The sequence below is a fragment of the Entelurus aequoreus genome, linkage group LG23, assembly GCF_033978785.1.
Source record: "Entelurus aequoreus isolate RoL-2023_Sb linkage group LG23, RoL_Eaeq_v1.1, whole genome shotgun sequence".
Lineage (NCBI taxonomy): Eukaryota > Metazoa > Chordata > Actinopteri > Syngnathiformes > Syngnathidae > Entelurus > Entelurus aequoreus.
Genome location: NC_084753.1, coordinates 43,963,381 through 43,979,865, shown reverse-complemented (window position 1 = coordinate 43,979,865; position 16,485 = coordinate 43,963,381). Strand labels below are relative to the sequence as shown.

At 36.2% G+C, this 16,485-nt stretch overlaps 1 protein-coding gene across 1 annotated transcript in view; it reads left to right on the top strand.

The window, feature by feature from the left end:
* The window catches only part of LOC133640355 (rho GTPase-activating protein 5-like), a 77,987-nt gene extending 73,524 nt beyond the window's left edge, over nucleotides 1-4,463 (top strand). The window contains exon 7 of the mRNA XM_062033726.1: nucleotides 2,727-4,463. Coding sequence (XP_061889710.1) covers nucleotides 2,727-3,057 — 331 coding nt within the window. The 3' untranslated portion in view covers nucleotides 3,058-4,463. The remainder of the gene's footprint in view (nucleotides 1-2,726) is intronic.
* The last annotated feature ends 12,022 nt before the right edge of the window (nucleotides 4,464-16,485 follow it).

Below are 16,485 nucleotides of genomic sequence, written 5' to 3'. Positions count from 1 at the left end.
GTTGAAAAATGTGGAAATGGTGGAAGCTTGAAAAATGGCCAATTCATTTTGAATGGTAAAAATGTCACGGAAAACCTGGAATTCTGGGAAATCTGGTAATTTTTGGAATTTTTCCAGCGAAGGCCCGCCATTCCCAAATAGGCTGAAGAAAAATGTGGGAGTTGTAGAACTTTGAAGAATGTCCTATTGGTTTCAATGGGAATTTCCCAAAATTTGGGTAATTTTGGGAAAAGCTGGAATTTTTTTGAAATTGGTAAAAAAAAACTTGAATGGTCTGAATGAGTTGAAATGGTTGGTGTTGGAATTTCCCCAATCGGTCAGGAAATGTTGAAGTAGTAACACGTTGAATTGAGAAATGGTATTACGGAATTCCTGGGCTTTGAACAGTTCTGGGTTGTACACTGGTGGACTTAGGTGTCGGTCTGTACTTCGGCACGAGAAGGAGCACCACGTGAACCAATCCACACCGTGGCGCCCGCGGGAATGAACGGCAAGCGTCTTTATTGCCACATAGCCATGGTCCAGCGAGTCATCGCCCCTAGTCGCGCAAGTGACCTGTTGGATGTAGGGCCACAGACATATTGGTGTGGTCAAAGTCGCCAACAACGATGACAACCGCATCTGGGTTTGAATTTTCCACCGAGGATATATAGGCAGAGTTCTGACATGGCTGCGCTGGCTGATGGTTGGATGTATACGCCGGGACGGAGGGTCGGAGTTTAACGCTGATATATTCCAGGTAGGGGGAGCAGGAACTCTGGAGAGTTGTGGTTGACCAAAAAGCAGATGCCTCCGCCTTTAGACTTCTTTGACAGCTGTTGGCTCGATGGAGAGTGAAGCCGGGTGGACCAGGCACGGTATAGTCCAGCCAGGTCTCAGTAAGGCATGCGGCGCAGCAGTCGGGTGTAGTCCTGGTGAGGAGGAAAAGTTCATCAATTGTTTGTCAGGATCAGAGTCGTGGTAGTGGTGGTCCGCACACTTTCTCCTGGCTGATTTGTGCCAGGGGGATAAGCCAGTATGGGTGTGACTCGTCTCCTCTCTGAGCTGCCACCTTATCGTGGTAGAGGAGTTTGCATGTCCCAATGATCCTAGGAGCTATGTTGTCCGGGGGCTTCCATGCCCCCTGGTAGGGTCTCCCAAGACAAACAGGTCCTAGGTGAGGGATCAGACAAAGAGCAGCTCGAAGACTTCTATGGAATTACAAAAACCGAGACTCAGATTTCATGGCTGCACGGTGGAAGAGGGGTTAGTGCGTCTGCCTCACAATACGTAGGTCCTGGGTTCGATCCTGCGCTCGGGATCTTTCTGTGTGGAGTTTGCATGTTCTCCCGTGACTGCGTGGGTTCCCTCCGGGTACTCCGGCTTCCTCCCACCTCCAAAGACATGCACCTGGGGATAGGTTGATTGGCAACACTAAATGGTCCCTAGTGTGTGAATGTTGTCTATCTGTGTTGGCCCTGCGATGAGGTGGCGACTTGTCCAGGGTGTACCCCGCCTTCTGCCCGATTGTAGCTGAGATAGGCTCCAGCGCCCTCCGTGACCCCGAAGGGAATAAGCGGTAGAAAATGGATGGAGACTCCGATTTCCCTCGCCTGGACGCGGGTCACTGTGGTCCCCCTCTGGAGCCAGGCTCGGAGTTGGGGCACGATGACGATCGCTTGGTGGCCGGGCCTGTGCTCATTGGGCCCGGCTGGGCACAACCCGAAGAGGCAACGCGGTTCCTGCCCTCCAATGGGCTCACCACTCATGGGAGGGGCCATAGAGGTCGGGTGCGTTGTGAGCTGGGCGGCAGCCGAAGGCAGGGCATTTGGCGGTCCGAGCCTCGGCTACATAAGCCAGCTCTTCCACATTGAGAGGAGCCAGATGAGGTGGTTCAAGCATCTGGTCAGGATTCCACCCGAACGCCTCGGGCACGTCCGACCGATAGGAGGCCACGGGGAAGACCCAGGACACGTTGAGACGACTATGTCTCCCGGTTGGCCTGGGAACGCCTCGGTATCCCCCGGGAAGAGCTGGATGAAGTGGCTGGTCTCCCCAGCCACTTCATCCAGTGGCTGGTTCGTCCCGAGAGAGGGGCCCGCGCCCTGGAAAGCGTCACGGTTGCGGCGATGTCCGGTGAGCTCTCGCTGGCCCTTGAAAATCCGGGGGAGAAGGTGTAAATCTCGCACCAGGCCGTACCCATATCCGCAGCAGGTCTCCGAGGTGGATGAAGTGGCTGGTCAACCCAGCCACTTCATCCAGCTCTTTCCGGGGGTTCCCGAGGCGTTCCCAGGCCAGCCGGGAGACATAGTCTTCCCCGTGGCCTCCTACCGGTCGGACGCGCCCGAGGTGTTCGGGTGGCATCCTGACCAGATGCTTGAACCACCTCATCTGGCTCCTCTCAATGTGGAGGAGCTGGCAAGCCGTCAGGCACGTCCGACAGGTAGGAGGCCACGGGGAAAACCCAGGACACGTTGGGAAGACTATGTCTCCCGGCTGGCCTGGGAACGCCTGGGGATCCCCCGGGAAGAGCTGGATGAAGTGGCTGGGGAGAGGGAAGTCTGGGCTTCCCTGCTTAGGCTGCGACCCGACCTCGGATAAGCGGAAGAAGATGGATGGATGGATGGGTGTGACTCCTATCTTCATTGGTATCGTCAAGATCGTTGTTGGATCTATTGTCCTGGGTGAAAGCACCTCTGGGCGGGTGCGTGTCTGGCGAAATGACTTTGGGTTTCTTTGTGTTTCAGGGTGAGTCAGCACAGTAAAAGCACGCTAATGACGGCGGACAACTTGTCCATCTGCTTCTGGCCCACGCTGATGAGACCCGACTTCGAGAACAAGGACACCCTGTCCACCACCAAGCTCAACCAGGCGGTCGTGGAGTCCTTCATCGTGCAGAGCGACTACTTCTTCCACGGCGGTGACATGGTCGACGGCCCCGCCGGCGGCGGCGGGGGCACCGGCACGCCGCCGCCGCGCTGCCACAACATGGTGGAGGCGCTGCTGCCCCTGCAGCTGCCGCCCCCGCTCCAGCCCCAGCAGATCCAGCACGCCATGGCCCCCGAGCACATCCTCTGAGCGGGGCCGTGGGCAAACCCCGCCGACGGCGCCGCCTCTCGCTTCCCAGACTCAAGAACTACAACTCGGAAGCTCTTTTCTTTCCAGCCACGCGATTGGACGTCTGGCCGACTCCTCCCTTAGCCCCGCCCTGAGCTGAAACCACTTCCGTCTTCCTGCAGGTTCCTCACATTTCACCTGTAACCTTCTTTGACCTCAGCCGAAGACTCCAACTCTTGTAGATAGCCCCGCCCCCCGCCCCCGCCCCCCCAGGCCCCCACAATGAAGAGCACAGTGTCAATTTGTGTTTTTATTCTTTTCTTTTTGATATATTTCTATGTTGTCTCATTTCTTAACCTGTCCAGTGTGTGTTTGTTTCCACTCGCCTTCCGCCGAGAAGGTTTGGATTTAGGAGGGAAAAACATTGGAAAAAGTTCAGCCTCCGCCGCCGGCTGATGCTTTTATTTTGAAGGGACAAGCCCCTCTGCCTCAGCACATGAGCGATGTAACCACCAGGTGGCGTCTGCATGGTTTTAGTGCCGCTTACTTCCTCCTCCTGAATGTTTTTGTAGTCGAAAGCTTTTATTTTGTTTTGTTTTGTTGCCACTAAAAAGAAGTTTATATAAGAATCTAAATAGAAGAATTTATCAGCAGGACAGGAAAATCCCGACCGTCTTTGAACGCAGCACGCCGGGTTCTGGTGGCCGACACCCGGAGATTTGTCAAAAAGTGGAACGTGACGAGACGGAGAACGCGGAAGTGGACGGAACAGGAAGTTGTTAGCATGCTAACAAACTGCTAGCGACATGAGGGAACGTAGCAAAGTGCAGTCGGGCGGCCATTTTGTGCCAGTTGCCGCTCTCCAAGTCTCTTTGGAAACTTTTGCTGACATTTTGGTTCAAAGGGACGACTTCTACTTCTTCTAGACTAAAAGTTGTTACTTCTACTTCTTCTAGACTAAAAGTTGTTACTTCTACTTCTTCTAGACTAAAAGTTGTTACTTCTACTTCTTCTAGACTAAAAGTTGCTACTTCTTCTAGACTAAAAGTGGTTACTTCTACTTCTTCTAGACTAAAAGTTGTTACTTCTACTTCTTCTAGACTAAAAGTTGCTACTTCTTCTAGACTAAAAGTGGTTACTTCTACTTCTTCTAGACTAAAAGTTGCTACTTCTTCTAGACTAAAAGTGGTTACTTGTACTTCTTCTAGACTAAAAGTGGTTACTTGTACTTCTTCTAGACTAAAAGTGGTTACTTCTACTTCTTCTAGACTAAAAGTGGTTACTTCTTCTAGACTAAAAGTGGTTACTTGTACTTCTTCTAGACTAAAAGTGGTTACTTGTACTTCTTCTAGACTAAAAGTGGTTACTTGTACTTCTTCTAGACTAAAAGTGGTTACTTGTACTTCTTCTAGACTAAAAGTGGTTACTTCTACTTCTTCTAGACTAAAAGTGGTTACTTGTACTTCTTCTAGACTAAAAGTGGTTACTTGTACTTCTTCTAGACTAAAAAGTGCTTACTTGTACTTCTTCTAGACTAAAAGTGGTTACTTGTACTTCTTCTAGACTAAAAGTGGTTACTTGTACTTCTTCTAGACTAAAAGTGGTTACTTCTACTTCTAGACTAAAAGTGGTTACTTGTACTTCTTCTAGACTAAAAGTGGTTACTTCTACTTCTAGACTAAAAGTGGTTACTTCTACTTCTTCTAGACTAAAAGTGGTTACTTGTACTTCTTCTAGACTAAAAGTGGTTACTTCTACTTCTTCTAGACTAAAAGTGGTTACTTGTACTTCTTCTAGACTAAAAGTGGTTACTTGTACTTCTTCTAGACTAAAAGTGGTTACTTCTATTTCTTCTAGACTAAAAGTGGTTACTTGTACTTCTAGACTAAAAGTGGTTACTTCTACTTCTTCTAGACTAAAAGTGGTTACTTCTACTTCTTCTAGACTAAAAGTGGTTACTTCTACTTCTTCTAGACTAAAAGTGGTTACTTGTACTTCTTCTAGACTAAAAGTTGTTACTTCTTCTAGACTAAAAGTGGTTACTTGTACTTCTTCTAGACTAAAAGTGGTTACTTCTACTTCTAGACTAAAAGTGGTTACTTCTACTTCTTCTAGACTAAAAGTGGTTACTTGTACTTCTTCTAGACTAAAAGTGGTTACTTCTACTTCTTCTAGACTAAAAGTGGTTACTTCTACTTCTTCTAGACTAAAAGTGGTTACTTGTACTTCTAGACTAAAAGTGGTTACTTGTACTTCTTCTAGACTAAAAGTGGTTACTTCTACTTCTTCTAGATTAAAAGTGGTTACTTGTACTTCTTCTAGACTAAAAGTGGTTACTTGTACTTCTTCTAGACTAAATGTGGTTACTTGTACTTCTTCTAGACTAAAAGTGGTTACTTCTACTTCTTCTAGACTAAAAGTGGTTACTTGTACTTCTTCTAGACTAAAAGTGGTTACTTCTACTTCTTCTAGACTAAAAGTGGTTACTTGTACTTCTTCTAGACTAAAAGTGGTTACTTCTACTTCTTCTAGACTAAAAGTGGTTACTTGTACTTCTTCTAGACTAAAAGTGGTTACTTGTACTTCTTCTAGACTAAAAGTGGTTACTTCTACTTCTTCTAGACTAAAAGTGGTTACTTGTACTTCTTCTAGACTAAAAGTGGTTACTTGTACTTCTTCTAGACTAAAAGTGGTTACTTCTACTTCTTCTAGACTAAAAGTGGTTACTTGTACTTCTTCTAGACTAAAAGTGGTTACTTGTACTTCTTCTAGACTAAAAGTGGTTACTTGTACTTCTTCTAGACTAAAAGTGGTTACTTGTACTTCTTCTAGACTAAAAGTGGTTACTTGTACTTCTTCTAGACTAAAAGTGGTTACTTGTACTTCTTCTAGACTAAAAGTGGTTACTTGTACTTCTTCTAGACTAAAAGTGGTTACTTGTACTTCTTCTAGACTAAAAGTGGTTACTTCTACTTCTTCTAGACTAAAAGTGGTTACTTGTACTTCTTCTAGACTAAAAGTGGTTACTTGTACTTCTTCTAGACTAAAAGTGGTTACTTCTACTTCTTCTAGACTAAAAGTTGTTACTAGTACTTCTTCTAGACTAAAAGTGGTTACTTGTACTTCTTCTAGACTAAAAGTGGTTACTTGTACTTCTTCTAGACTAAAAGTGGTTACTTGTACTTCTTCTAGACTAAAAGTGGTTACTTGTACTTCTTCTAGACTAAAAGTGGTTACTTGTACTTCTTCTAGACTAAAAGTGGTTACTTGTACTTCTTCTAGACTAAAAGTGGTTACTTGTACTTCTTCTAGACTAAAAGTGGTTACTTGTACTTCTTCTAGACTAAAAGTGGTTACTTGTACTTCTTCTAGACTAAAAGTGGTTACTTGTACTTCTAGACTAAAAGTGGTTACTTGTACTTCTTCTAGACTAAAAGTGGTTACTTGTACTTCTTCTAGACTAAAAGTGGTTACTTGTACTTCTTCTAGACTAAAAGTGGTTACTTGTACTTCTTCTAGACTAAAAGTGGTTACTTGTACTTCTTCTAGACTAAAAGTGGTTACTTGTACTTCTTCTAGACTAAAAGTGGTTACTTGTACTTCTTCTAGACTAAAAGTGGTTACTTGTACTTCTTCTAGACTAAAAGTGGTTACTTGTACTTCTTCTAGACTAAAAGTGGTTACTTGTACTTCTTCTAGACTAAAAGTGGTTACTTGTACTTCTTCTAGACTAAAAGTGGTTACTTGTACTTCTTCTAGACTAAAAGTGGTTACTTGTACTTCTTCTAGACTAAAAGTGGTTACTTGTACTTCTTCTAGACTAAAAGTGGTTACTTGTACTTCTTCTAGACTAAAAGTGGTTACTTCTACTTCTTCTAGACTAAAAGTTGTTACTAGTACTTCTTCTAGACTAAAAGTGGTTACTTGTACTTCTTCTAGACTAAAAGTGGTTACTTGTACTTCTTCTAGACTAAAAGTGGTTTTGCTGAATCCAACTTGAGTTTATTTGACATCTCCAACAACATTTGTCATCATGAAGATCACAGCTGGTGTGTAACATAGTCAGAGAACAGGACCTTCATCCTTTCAAAATAAACTCCCCTTTTTTGCCTACAAACCTCTCTTGTCCTTTACCACTCCAAGTGCACTTATTTAACACTGCTACTTCATTCAAGTACACTTATTTAACGCTTTAAAGGCACCTACTTTATTCAAGTGCACTTATTTAACACTTTAGGCGCACCTACTTTAATAAAGTGAACTTATGTAACACTTTAGGTGTACTTACTTTATTAAAGTGCACTTAATTAACACTATTACTTTATTCAAGTACACTTATTTAACACTTTAAGGGCACCTACTTTATTCAAGTGCACTTATTTAACACTTTAAGCGCACCTACTTTAATCAAGTACACTTATTTAACACTTTAAGGGCACCTACTTTATTCAAGTGCACTTATTTAACACTTTAAGCGCACCTACTTTAATAAAGTACACTTATTTAACACTTTAGGCGTACTTACTTTATTAAAGTGCACTTATTTAACACTTACTTTATTCAAGTGCACTTATTTAACACTAAGCGCACCTACTTTAATAAAGTGCACTTATTTAACACTTTAGGTGTACCTACTTTATTAAAGTGCACTTATTTAACACTATTACTTTATTCAAGTACACTTATTTAACACTTTAAGGGCACCTACTTTATTCAAGTGCACTTATTTAACACTTTAAGTGCACCTACTTTAATAAAGTGCACTCATTTAACACTTTAGGTGTACTTACTTTATTAAAGTGCACTTATTTAACACTATTACTTTATTCAAGTGCACTTATTTAACACTTTAAGCGCACCTACTTTAATAAAGTGCACTTATTTAACCCTTTAGGTGTACCCACTTTATTAAAGTGCACTTATTTAACACTATTACTTTATTCAAGTACACTTATTAACACGTTAAGCGCACCTATTTTAATAAAGTGCACTTATTTAACACTTAAAGTGTATTTACTTTATTAAAGTGCACTTATTTAACACTATTACTTTATTCAAGTACACTTATTTAACACTTTATTTAGGTGCACCTACTTGATTAAAGTGCACTTATTTAACACTATTACTTTATTCAAGTACACTTATTTAACACTGCTACTTTATTCAAGTACACTTACTTATTTAACACAAAGTGCACCTACTTGATTAAAGTGCACTTATTTAACACTACTACTGTATTCAAGTGCACTTATTTAACACTTACTTTATTCAAGTACACTTATTTAACACTTTATTTAGGTGCACCTACTTGATTAAAGTGCACTTATTTAACCTTATTACTTTATTCAAGTACAAATATTTAACATTGCTACTTTGTTCAAGTACACTTAGTTATGTAACACAAAGTGTACCTACTTGATTCAAGTACACTTATTTAACACTTTATTTAGGTGCACCTACTTGATTAAAGTGCACTTATTTAACACTATTACTTTATTCAAGTACACTTATTTAACACTGCTACTTTATTCAAGTACACTTACTTATTTAACACAAAAGTGCACCTACTTGATTCAAGTGCACTTATTTAACACTACTACTGTATTCAAGTGCACTTATTTAACACTACTACTGTATTCAAGTGCACTTATTTAACACTTACTTTATTCAAGTACACTTATTTAACACTTTATTTAGGTGCACCTACTTGATTAAAGTGCACTTATTTAACCTTATTACTTTATTCAAGTACAAATATTTAACATTGCTACTTTGTTCAAGTACACTTAGTTATGTAACACAAAGTGTACCTACTTGATTAAAGTGCACTTATTTAACACTACTACGGTATTCAAGTGCACTTATTTAACATTATTACTTTATTCAAGTACACTTATTTAACACAAAGTGCACCTACTTTATTAAAGTGCACTTATTTCACACTTTTACTTTATTCAAATACACTTATTTAACATTGCTACTTTATTCAAGTACATTTATTTAACATTGCCACTTGATTCAAGTACACTTATTTAACATTGCCACTTGATTCAAGTACACTTATTTAACATTGCCACTTGATTCAAGTACACTTATTTAACATTGCCACTGTATTCAAGTACACTTATTTAACATTGCCACTTGATTCAAGTACACTTATTTAACAGCAGCTGCTGCCACCTTGTGGTTTGTATTCAGTTTTCCTTTGTTGGTGCAGTTGACCTTGTTAGTTGACCTCATTACTCCTCTTCCCCTGAGACTTCCTGTCTTCCATCATGAGACGTGCACAGCTGCTCCTAATTTACTATTTAAGCAGCACCTTGGCAGCTGGATGCCACTCGGTGATGCCACTCGATGATGCCACTCCACATCTGATGACTTCCATGCTTGTGATCCTGACCTCTCCTGGTGCCATCCAGCTTGGTGTATACTTGGGAGGTAACACGTCTTGCAACTCCCACCCAACTTTGTTTTATTTTTATATATATACTAATTTTTATATATGCTAGTTTTTATATATGCTAGTTTTTATACATGCTAGTTTTTATCTTCTCCTTTTTGCACCGTGGCCTTTTGTTCCCTCCTGTGAGGAGCACCTTTTGTGAGTACACAACTGTAGTACACTCATGTCTGCATCCTGGGGTTGCTCTCGACTTGGGGTTTACACAATTGTCACATAAATAATAAAAATACATTTTTTTATGGAGAATTTAAATAATAAAAATATAATATTTATGGAAAATTTAAATAATAAAAATATAATATTTATGGAGAGTTTAAATAATAAAAATATAATATTTATGGAGGATTTAAATAATAAAAATATAACATTTATGGAGAATTTAAATAATAAAAATATAACATTTATGGAAGATTTAAATAATAAAAATATAACATGGAGAATTTAAATAATAAAAATATATTTATGGAGGATTTAAATAATAAAAATAAAACATTTATGGAGGATTTAAATAATAAAAATATAACATTTATGGAGAATTTAAATAATAAAAATATATTTATGGAGGATTTAAATAATAAAAATAAAACATTTATGGAGAATTTAAATAATAAAAATATAATATTCATGGAGGATTTAAATAGTAAAAATATAACATTTATGGAGGATTTAAATAATAAGAATATATTTTTGGAGGATTTAAATAATAAAAATATAACATTTATGGAGAATTTCAATAATAAAAATATAATATTTATGGAGGATTTAAATAATAAAAATAAAACATTTATGGAGAATTTAAATAATAAAAATATAATATTTATGGAGGACTTAAATAATAAAAATATAACATTTATGGAGGATTTAAATAATAAAAATATAACATTTATGGAGAATTTAAATAATAAAAATATATTTATGGAGGATTTAAATAATAAAAATAAAACATTTGTGGAGAATTTAAATAATAAAAATATAATATTTATGGAGGATTTAAATAATACAAATATAACATTTATGGAGGATTTAAATAATAAAAATATTACATTTATGAAGAATTTAATAATAAAAACATAACATTTATGAAGGATTTAAATATTAAATATTTAACATTTATGAAGGATTTAAATAATACAAATAAAACATGTATGAAGGATTTAGATAATAAAAATATAACAATAACAAAGGATTTAAACAATAAAAACATTTTTTTTTATAAAGAATCTCAATGATAAAAATGTAACATTTATGGAGGATTTAAATAATAAAAATACAACATTTATGGAGGATTTAAATAATAAAAATATAATATTTATGGAGGATTTAAATAATAAAAATAGAACTTTTATGGAGAATTTAAATAATAAAAATATAACATTTATGAAGGATTTAAATATTAAATATTTAACATTTATGAAGGATTTTAATAATATTAATAAAACACGAAGGATTTAGATAATACAAATATAAGATTTATTAAGGATTTAAATATTCAATATTTAACATTTATGAAGGATTTAAATAATATTAATAAAACACGAAGGATTTAGATAATACAAATATAAGATTTATTAAGGATTTAAATATTAAATATTTAACATTTATGAAGGATTTAAATAATAAAAATAAAACATGTATGAGGGATTTAGATAATAAAAATATAACAATAACAAAGGATTTAAACAATTACAAAAAATTTTTTATAAAGAATCTCAATGATAAAAATGTAACATTTATGGAGGATTTAAATAATAAAAATACAACATTTATGGAAGATTTAAATAATAAAAATATAACATTTATGGAGAATTTAAATAATGAAAATATAATATTTATGGAGGATTTAAATAATAAAAATAGAACTTTTATGGAGAATTTAAATAATAAAAATATAACATTTATGAAGGATTTAAATATTAAATATTTAACATATATGAAGGATTTAAATAATATTAATAAAACACGAAGGATTTAGACAATACAAATATAAGATTTATTAAGGATTTAAATATTAAATATTTAACATTTATGAAGGATTTAAATAATATTAATAAAACACGAAGGATTTAGATAATACAAATATAAGATTTATTAAAGATTTAAATATTAAATATTTAACATTTATGAAGGATTTAAATAATAAAAATAAAACATGTATGAGGTATTTAGATAATAAAAATATAACAATAACAAAGGATTTAAACAATAAAAAAAACATTTTTTTATAAAGAATCTCAATGATAAAAATGTAACATTTATGGAGGATTTAAATAATAAAAAAATTACATTTATGAAGAATTTCAATAATAAATTAAATAATAAAAATTGATTTATGAAGGATTTAAATATTAAATATATAACATTTATGAAGAATTTAAATTTAAAAAAAATATTTATAGATAATTTAAATATGAAATATTTAACATTTATAAAGGATTTAAATAATAAAAATAAAACATTTATGAAAGATTTAGATAATAAAAATATAACAATAACAAAGGATTTCAATAATAAAAATAGAATTTTTATGAAGAATTTCAATGATAAAAATGTAACATTTATGGAGGATTTAAATAATAAAAATATAACATTTATGGAGGATTTAAATAATACAATTATAAAATTGATTAAGAATTTAAATAATAAAAATATAACATTTATAAAGGATTTAAATATTAAATATTTAACATTTATGAAGGATTTAAGTAATAAAAATAAAACATTTATGAAGGATTTGGATGATAAAAATATAACAACAACAAAGGATTTAAATAATAAAAATTATTTTTTTATAAAGAATTTCATTTATAAAAATGTAACATTTATGGAGGATTTAAATAATAAAAATATTAAATTTATGAAGAATTTCAATAATACATTTAATAATAAAAATAGATTTATGAAGGATTTAAATATTAAATATATAACATTTATGAAGAATTTAAATAATAAAAATATAACATTTAGTCAGTGTACTTGTCTAGTATTTGAAGTAGAAGTGGAGTGTACTTGTGTAGTAGTCAGTGTAGTACATGTCAACACAGTACAGTATAGTAGAGTGTAGTACATGTCAACACAGTACAGTATAGTAGTGTGTAGTACATGTCAACACAGTGCAGTATAGTAGAGTGTAGTACATGTCAACACAGTACAGTATAGTAGAGTGTAGTACATGTCAACACAGTACAGTATAGTAGAGTGTAGTACATGTCAACACAGTACAGTATAGTAGAGTGTAGTACATGTCAACACAGTACAGTATAGTAGAGTGTAGTACATGTCAACACAGTACAGTATAGTAGTGTGTAGTACATGTCAACACAGTGCAGTATAGTAGAGTGTAGTACATGTCAACACAGTACAGTATAGTAGAGTGTAGTACATGTCAACACAGTACAGTATAGTAGGGTGTAGTACATGTCAACACAGTACAGTACAGTAGAGTGTAGTACATGTCAACACAGTACAGTACAGTAGAGTGTAGTACATGTCAACACAGTACAGTACAGTACGGTGTAGTACATGTCAACACAGTACAGTACAGTAGAGTGTAGGACATGTCAACACAGTACAGTATAGTAGAGTGTAGTACATGTCAACACAGTACAGTATAGTAGAGTGTAGTACATGTCAACACAGTACAGTATAGTAGAGTGTAGTACATGTCAACACAGTGCAGTATAGTAGAGTGTAGTACATGTCAACACAGTGCAGTATAGTAGAGTGTAGTACATGTCAACACAGTGCAGTATAGTAGAGTGTAGTACATGTCAACACAGTACAGTATAGCAGAGTGTAGTACATGTCAACACAGTACAGTATAGTAGAGTGTAGTACATGTCAACACAGTACAGTATAGTAGAGTGTAGTACATGTCAACACAGTACAGTATAGTAGAGTGTAGTACATGTCAACACAGTACAGTATAGTAGAGTGTAGTACATGTCAACACAGTGCAGTATAGTAGAGTGTAGTACATGTCAACACAGTACAGTATAGTAGAGTGTAGTACATGTCAACACAGTATAGTAGAGTGTAGTACATGTCAACACAGTACAGTATAGTAGAGTGTAGTACATGTCAACACAGTACAGTATAGTAGAGTGTAGTACATGTCAACACAGTACAGTATAGTAGAGTGTAGTACATGTCAACACAGTACAGTATAGTAGAGTGTAGTACATGTCAACACAGTATAGTAGAGTGTAGTACATGTCAACACAGTATAGTAGAGTGTAGTACATGTCAACACAGTACAGTATAGTAGAGTGTAGTACATGTCAACACAGTACAGTACAGTAGAGTGTAGTACATGTCAACACAGTACAGTACAGTAGAGTGTAGTACATGTCAACACAGTACAGTATAGTAGAGTGTAGTACATGTCAACACAGTACAGTATAGTAGAGTGTAGTACATGTCAACACAGTACAGTATAGTAGAGTGTAGTACATGTCAACACAGTACAGTACAGTAGAGTGTAGTACATGTCAACACAGTACAGTATAGTAGAGTGTAGTACATGTCAACACAGTACAGTACAGTAGGGTGTAGTACATGTCAACACAGTACAGTACAGTAGAGTGTAGGACATGTCAACACAGTACAGTATAGTAGAGTGTAGTACATGTCAACACAGTGCAGTATAGTAGAGTGTAGTACATGTCAACACAGTACAGTATAGTAGAGTGTAGTACATGTCAACACAGTACAGTATAGTAGAGTGTAGTACATGTCAACACAGTACAGTACAGTAGAGTGTAGTACATGTCAACACAGTACAGTATAGTAGAGTGTAGTACATGTCAACACAGTACAGTATAGTAGAGTGTAGTACATGTCAACACAGTACAGTATAGTGGAGTGTAGTACATGTCAACACAGTATAGTATAGTAGAGTGTAGTACATGTCAACACAGTACAGTATAGTAGAGTGTAGTACATGTCAACACAGTACAGTATAGTAGTGTGTAGTACATGTCAACACAGAACAGTATAGTAGAGTGTAGTACATGTCAACACAGTACAGTATAGTAGTGTAGTACATGTCAACACAGTACAGTATAGTAGAGTGTAGTACATGTCAACACAGTGCAGTATAGTAGAGTGTAGTACATGTCAACACAGTACAGTATAGTAGTGTGTAGTACATGTCAACACAGTACAGTATAGTAGAGTGTAGTACATGTCAACACAGTACAGTATAGTAGTGTAGTACATGTCAACACAGTACAGTATAGTAGAGTGTAGTACATGTCAACACAGTGCAGTATAGTAGAGTGTAGTACATGTCAACACAGTACAGTATAGTAGAGTGTAGTACATGTCAACACAGTACAGTATAGTAGAGTGTAGTACATGTCAACACAGTATAGTAGAGTGTAGTACATGTCAACACAGTACAGTATAGTAGAGTGTAGTACATGTCAACACAGTACAGTATAGTAGAGTGTAGTACATGTCAACACAGTGCAGTATAGTAGAGTGTAGTACATGTCAACACAGTGCAGTATAGTAGAGTGTAGTACATGTCAACACAGTACAGTATAGTAGAGTGTAGTACATGTCAACACAGTACAGTATAGTAGAGTGTAGTACATGTCAACACAGTACAGTATAGTAGAGTGTAGTACATGTCAACACAGTACAGTACAGTAGAGTGTAGTACATGTCAACACAGTACAGTATAGTAGAGTGTAGTACATGTCAACACAGTGCAGTATAGTAGAGTGTAGTACATGTCAACACAGTACAGTATAGTAGTGTGTAGTACATGTCAACACAGTACAGTATAGTAGAGTGTAGTACATGTCAACACAGTACAGTATAGTAGTGTAGTACATGTCAACACAGTGCAGTATAGTAGAGTGTAGTACATGTCAACACAGTACAGTATAGTAGAGTGTAGTACATGTCAACACAGTACAGTATAGTAGAGTGTAGTACATGTCAACACAGTATAGTAGAGTGTAGTACATGTCAACACAGTACAGTATAGTAGAGTGTAGTACATGTCAACACAGTACAGTATAGTAGAGTGTAGTACATGTCAACACAGTACAGTATAGTAGAGTGTAGTACATGTCAACACAGTACAGTACAGTAGAGTGTAGTACATGTCAACACAGTACAGTATAGTAGAGTGTAGTACATGTCAACACAGTACAGTATAGTAGAGTGTAGTACATGTCAACACAGTACAGTATAGTAGAGTGTAGTACATGTCAACACAGTACAGTATAGTAGAGTGTAGTACATGTCAACACAGTACAGTATAGTAGAGTGTAGTACATGTCAACACAGTACAGTATAGTAGAGTGTAGTACATGTCAACACAGTACAGTATAGTAGAGTGTAGTACATGTCAACACAGTACAGTATAGTAGAGTGTAGTACATGTCAACACAGTACAGTATAGTAGAGTGTAGTACATGTCAACACAGTACAGTATAGTAGAGTGTAGTACATGTCAACACAGTACAGTATAGTAGAGTGTAGTACATGTCAACACAGTACAGTATAGTAGAGTGTAGTACATGTCAACACAGTACAGTACAGTAGAGTGTAGTACATGTCAACACAGTACAGTATAGTAGAGTGTAGTACATGTCAACACAGTACAGTATAGTAGAGTGTAGTACATGTCAACACAGTACAGTATAGTAGAGTGTAGTACATGTCAACACAGTACAGTATAGTAGAGTGTAGTACATGTCAACACAGTACAGTATAGTAGTGTGTAGTACATGTCAACACAGTACAGTATAGTAGAGTGTAGTACATGTCAACACAGTACAGTATAGTAGTGTGTAGTACATGTCAACACAGTACAGTATAGTAGAGTGTAGTACATGTCAACACAGTACAGTATAGTAGTGTAGTACATGTCAACACAGTACAGTATAGTAGAGTGTAGTACATGTCAACACAGTGCAGTATAGTAGAGTGTAGTACATGTCAACACAGTGCAGTATAGTAGAGTGTAGTAC